Source organism: Mandrillus leucophaeus, unplaced genomic scaffold (assembly GCF_000951045.1).
Source record: "Mandrillus leucophaeus isolate KB7577 unplaced genomic scaffold, Mleu.le_1.0 Scaffold475, whole genome shotgun sequence".
In the NCBI taxonomy this organism is placed as follows: Eukaryota; Metazoa; Chordata; class Mammalia; order Primates; family Cercopithecidae; genus Mandrillus; species Mandrillus leucophaeus.
Window position 1 is genome coordinate 548626 of NW_012105087.1, and position 3920 is coordinate 552545.

Sequence of the window (3920 nt, forward strand, 5' to 3'; positions counted from 1 at the left end):
GTAGTCCCAGCTACTTGGGAGGCTGAGGCAGGAGAATCGCTTGAACTCGGGAGGTGGAGGTTGCCGTTAGCCGAGATCGCGCCATTGTACTCCAGCCTGGACAATAAGAGCGAAACTCCGTCTCAAAAAAAAAAAAAAAGTGGGGAGTTATGCTGCCCTTCTCCCTTTTAGGATGGTGTGTCTACATATTTTATTTGGAATTCTACATGAGAGATTTGTCTTTTCTCCTCCATTTAAATAAGTTCAGTCATTTATTTATATCACTATGGACTCACAGACGTTTATCTTATACTTTGGGGTTATAATCTAATACGCTTTACTTACTTTGTTCCTCAAATTGTTTCAGCTTTGACCATTGGGAGCTTTTTCAGTTGGCTCTTATTTCCCTTTGACATAACCTCATCAATATGTTTATTTTTTTCCTTTTTTCTGCTTTTTGTTTGTTTTTTGTTTATTTGAGACAGAGTCTCTACTCTGCCACCCAGGCTGGAGTACAGTGGCACAATTACGAGTCACTGCAGCATCAACCTGCCCGGCTCAAGCGACCCTTCCCAGTAGCTGTGACCACAGGTGCATGCCACCATACCTGGCTAATTTTTGTATTTTTTGTAAAGATGGGGTTTTGCCCTGTTCTCCAGACTGGTCTCAAACTCCTAGGGCTCAAGTGATCTGCCCACTCCAGCCTCTCAGAGTGCTGGGATTATAGGAATGAGCCACTGCACCCAGCTAACCCCATCAATATGTGAGTGTGGTTGTTGTTTTGAGCACTTCCTTACTTTTTGACACCTCAAGATGCTCTAGACTCATCCTGTGTGTTTCCTACCCTGTCCTAGAATCAGCTAGTAGTCCAGGGAGCCCTGGTTCCTTTTATTGGAAAATTGTATTAGAAACCAAGATCTGGGTGCTAAGTGTGCTCATTGCTACTGGGATATCATTTCTCTTAAGTTTTCTTTTCATCTGGTGATTTTATTCCCCCATCCTAGCTGCCTCTGACTGGTTCCTCAGGATTGACAATAAGAGACAGAGTGAAAATTCAGTAGAAGGAGAAACTTTGGATTCATCAGTGTTGATCACAGTGGAATATACTGTCTTGGGGGAGAATGGATACCATCTCTTTAGGGAAATGCCACCAAAAGCTGAATAACAATTCACAAAGTAGGGTCAGGGGTGGTGACTCACACCTGTAATCCCAGCACTTTGGGAAGCCCAAGCAGGTGGATCACTTGTGTCCAGGAGTTCGAGACCAGCCTGGGTGACATGGCGAAACCCCGTCTCTACAAAAAATACAAAAATTAGCCAGGCTTGGTGGCACATGCCTGTAGTTCCAGCTACTCAGGAGGCTGAGGCAGGAGGATCACTTGAACCTTGAAGGCGTAGGTTGCAGCGAGCCAAGATTGCACCACTGCACTCCAGCCGGGGCAACAGAGTGAGACTCTGTCTCAAAAAAAAAAAAAAAAAAAGACACATACACCAAACAACAACAAAACAATTTACAGAGTGAAGTCCTGCACTGGGAGGGATTTAGACTAGATGACCTCTAAGGGTCCTCCGAATTCTAAGATTCTGTGCTTCCAAGTGGTGTTTAAAAAGATCAATCTGGCCTCTCGTGGTGGCTCATGCCTGTAATCCCAGCAATTTGGGAGGCCGAGACATTTGGATCACTTGACATAATGAAATTCCATCTCTTAAAAACAAACAAACAAACAAAAAAAAACAAAACAAAGAGCCAGGCATGGTGGCACACACCTGTAGCTCCAGCTACTTGGGAAGCTAAGGCAGGAGGATCACCTGAGCCCAGGAGGTTGAGGCTACAGTGAGCCATGATCACACCACTGCACTCCAGCCTGGGTGACATAAAGAGACCTTGTCTAAAATAAAATATAAAATAAAATAAAATAAAATTTGATTGTAATGTCTCTTTTCCCCTGGTTGACAATGAAATTGATGACTCATCCCTGTGCTCCCACAGTGCCTGACACTATCTTTTTCATGGTAGACGATTAATAAATGTTTCGCTGAATGCATTTCTTTGGATTGAATTGGGGCCTGGTCAGGTTTGGAAGGCCAGAGATAGAAAGAATTCAAAGGTTATACATATAAATGCAGTTAGTGACTGGGCATAGTGGCTCATGCCTGTAATCCCAGCACTTTGGGAGGCTGAGGCAGGAGGATCACTTGAGCCCAGGGGTTCGAGGCTAGAGTGAGCTGTGATTGCACCATTGCACTCAAGCCTGGGTGACAGAGTATCTCTAAAAATAAAAATAAATAAATGCAGATAGGAATAAACATCAAATTGTCTTAGGGATGTAGAGTTTTGTCCGAGGGTCTAAGCACTTTCTCCTTTGTGCTAAACTATATTGTAATTATCTGACCTGTTTGGGGGACCATGTCTCATTCATGTTTATGTTTCCAGAAATTCTCTCTCTGACACTGTGCCTTCTCAGTCAAAATTTGTTGAATGACATTGACTTTTTATGTCCCAGCGATAAAAGATTGAATGTCTTGTACCTCCTTGGCTTCCTGTCCATTCTACTACATTTCTTTTTCTCTTTGTTTTTGTCTTTATCAGGTCTTTTCACTGGATCTCTGAACACCCAGGCCCCCTCCACCATGGCCAGCCGGGGTGGGGGCCGGGGTCGTGGCCGGGGCCAGTTGACCTTCAACATGGAGGCCGTGGGCATTGGGAAGGGGGATACTTTGCCCCCACCCACCCTGCAGCCTTCTCCACTCTTCCCTGTGAGTCTCTCCACTTCCTTCCCAGACTCTCATGTGCCCCTGGCTGACTGTACATGATTCTGAATTCCTCCTGGACCATCATAAAACCATCCTCACTGGCCCTCTCTGTCTCTATACTCCCAATGCACAAGGGATGTTTTGCAGTCAAAGAAATGTCCACCTTTACTTCTCCCCAGCTTTCAAAATGATATGTTACTCTCCCTATTCTCTTTCAGCCCTCTGCTCAGTGGAATATTAGATTAAATTGGGAGGAGGGGTCTTCCTAAATTTGTACTAGCATTTTCTCCCTGAATAGACCACTGCCCCTGCCTCTTTAGCCTTTGGAGTTCCGCCCAGTACCTTTGCCCTCAGGAGAGGAAGGGGAATATGTCCTGGCACTGAAGCAGGAGCTACGAGGAGCCATGAGGCAGCTCCCCTACTTCATCCGGCCAGCTGTCCCCAAGAGAGGTCAGTTGGAATGCTAGCATCATATTCTGAGTGCCTTCCGTGGGGAGTGCCCTGTGCTCAGCACCACTGGGGGCTGGAGAGGCACAGGAAGCATACTGTCTAACTGGGGAGATCATAATAGTTACTCCTGCATCTGAAATGCATTATAGTATTCATGGTTTGTTTTGAGTCTCATGATAGTTTTAGGACAGCGGGAGGTTAAATATTAAAATCCCATTTCTTGTGTGTAGGTGGGGAGATGTATTTTCTAAAAATTTATATATTTTTTATTTTTTTGTAAAATAGAGATGGGGTGTCCTTATGTTGCCTAGGCTGGTCTTGAACTTCTGGGCTCAAGAGATTCTTCCGCCTTGGCCTCCCAAAGTGCTGGGATTACAGGCATGAGCCACTGTGCCCAGCAAAATTTTTAACAATCTGGATATTAAAAGCACCAACCAACAACAGAATACTGAAATCCTGGTTTCTTATTCCCTAGCATACTTTCCACTGCACCACACTATTTCTTAATACAGCCATGCCTTTGAACTAAGGGACAGAAAAAAAAAAAAAGTCATCATGGCCGGGTGCGGTGGCTCACGCCTGTAATGGCCAGCACTTTGGGAGGCTGACATGGGTGGATCACTTGAGGCCAGGAGTTTGAGGCCAGCCTAGCCAATATGGCGAAACCCTGTCTCTACTCAAAATATAAAAATTAGCCAGGCACAGTGGTGTGAGCCTGTGGTCTCAGCTACTCAGGA

General features: G+C 45.1%; 1 protein-coding gene and 1 pseudogene across 4 annotated transcripts in view; one reads left to right on the plus strand and one right to left on the minus strand.

Annotated features, from left to right (window-relative positions):
• LOC105550294 overlaps positions 1 to 3920 on the minus strand; it is a 931651-nt pseudogene that overhangs the window by 546841 nt on the left and 380890 nt on the right. The window lies entirely within an intron of this gene.
• POLR3GL (polymerase (RNA) III (DNA directed) polypeptide G (32kD)-like) overlaps positions 1 to 3920 on the plus strand; it is a 15057-nt gene that overhangs the window by 8405 nt on the left and 2732 nt on the right. For all 3 annotated transcript variants that reach the window (XM_011995157.1, XM_011995156.1, XM_011995158.1), the window contains exons 2-3: positions 2570 to 2736; positions 3054 to 3183. In XM_011995157.1, the coding sequence (XP_011850547.1) occupies positions 2611 to 2736; positions 3054 to 3183 (256 nt within the window). In that variant the 5' untranslated portion in view covers positions 2570 to 2610. The remainder of the gene's footprint in view (positions 1 to 2569; positions 2737 to 3053; positions 3184 to 3920) is intronic.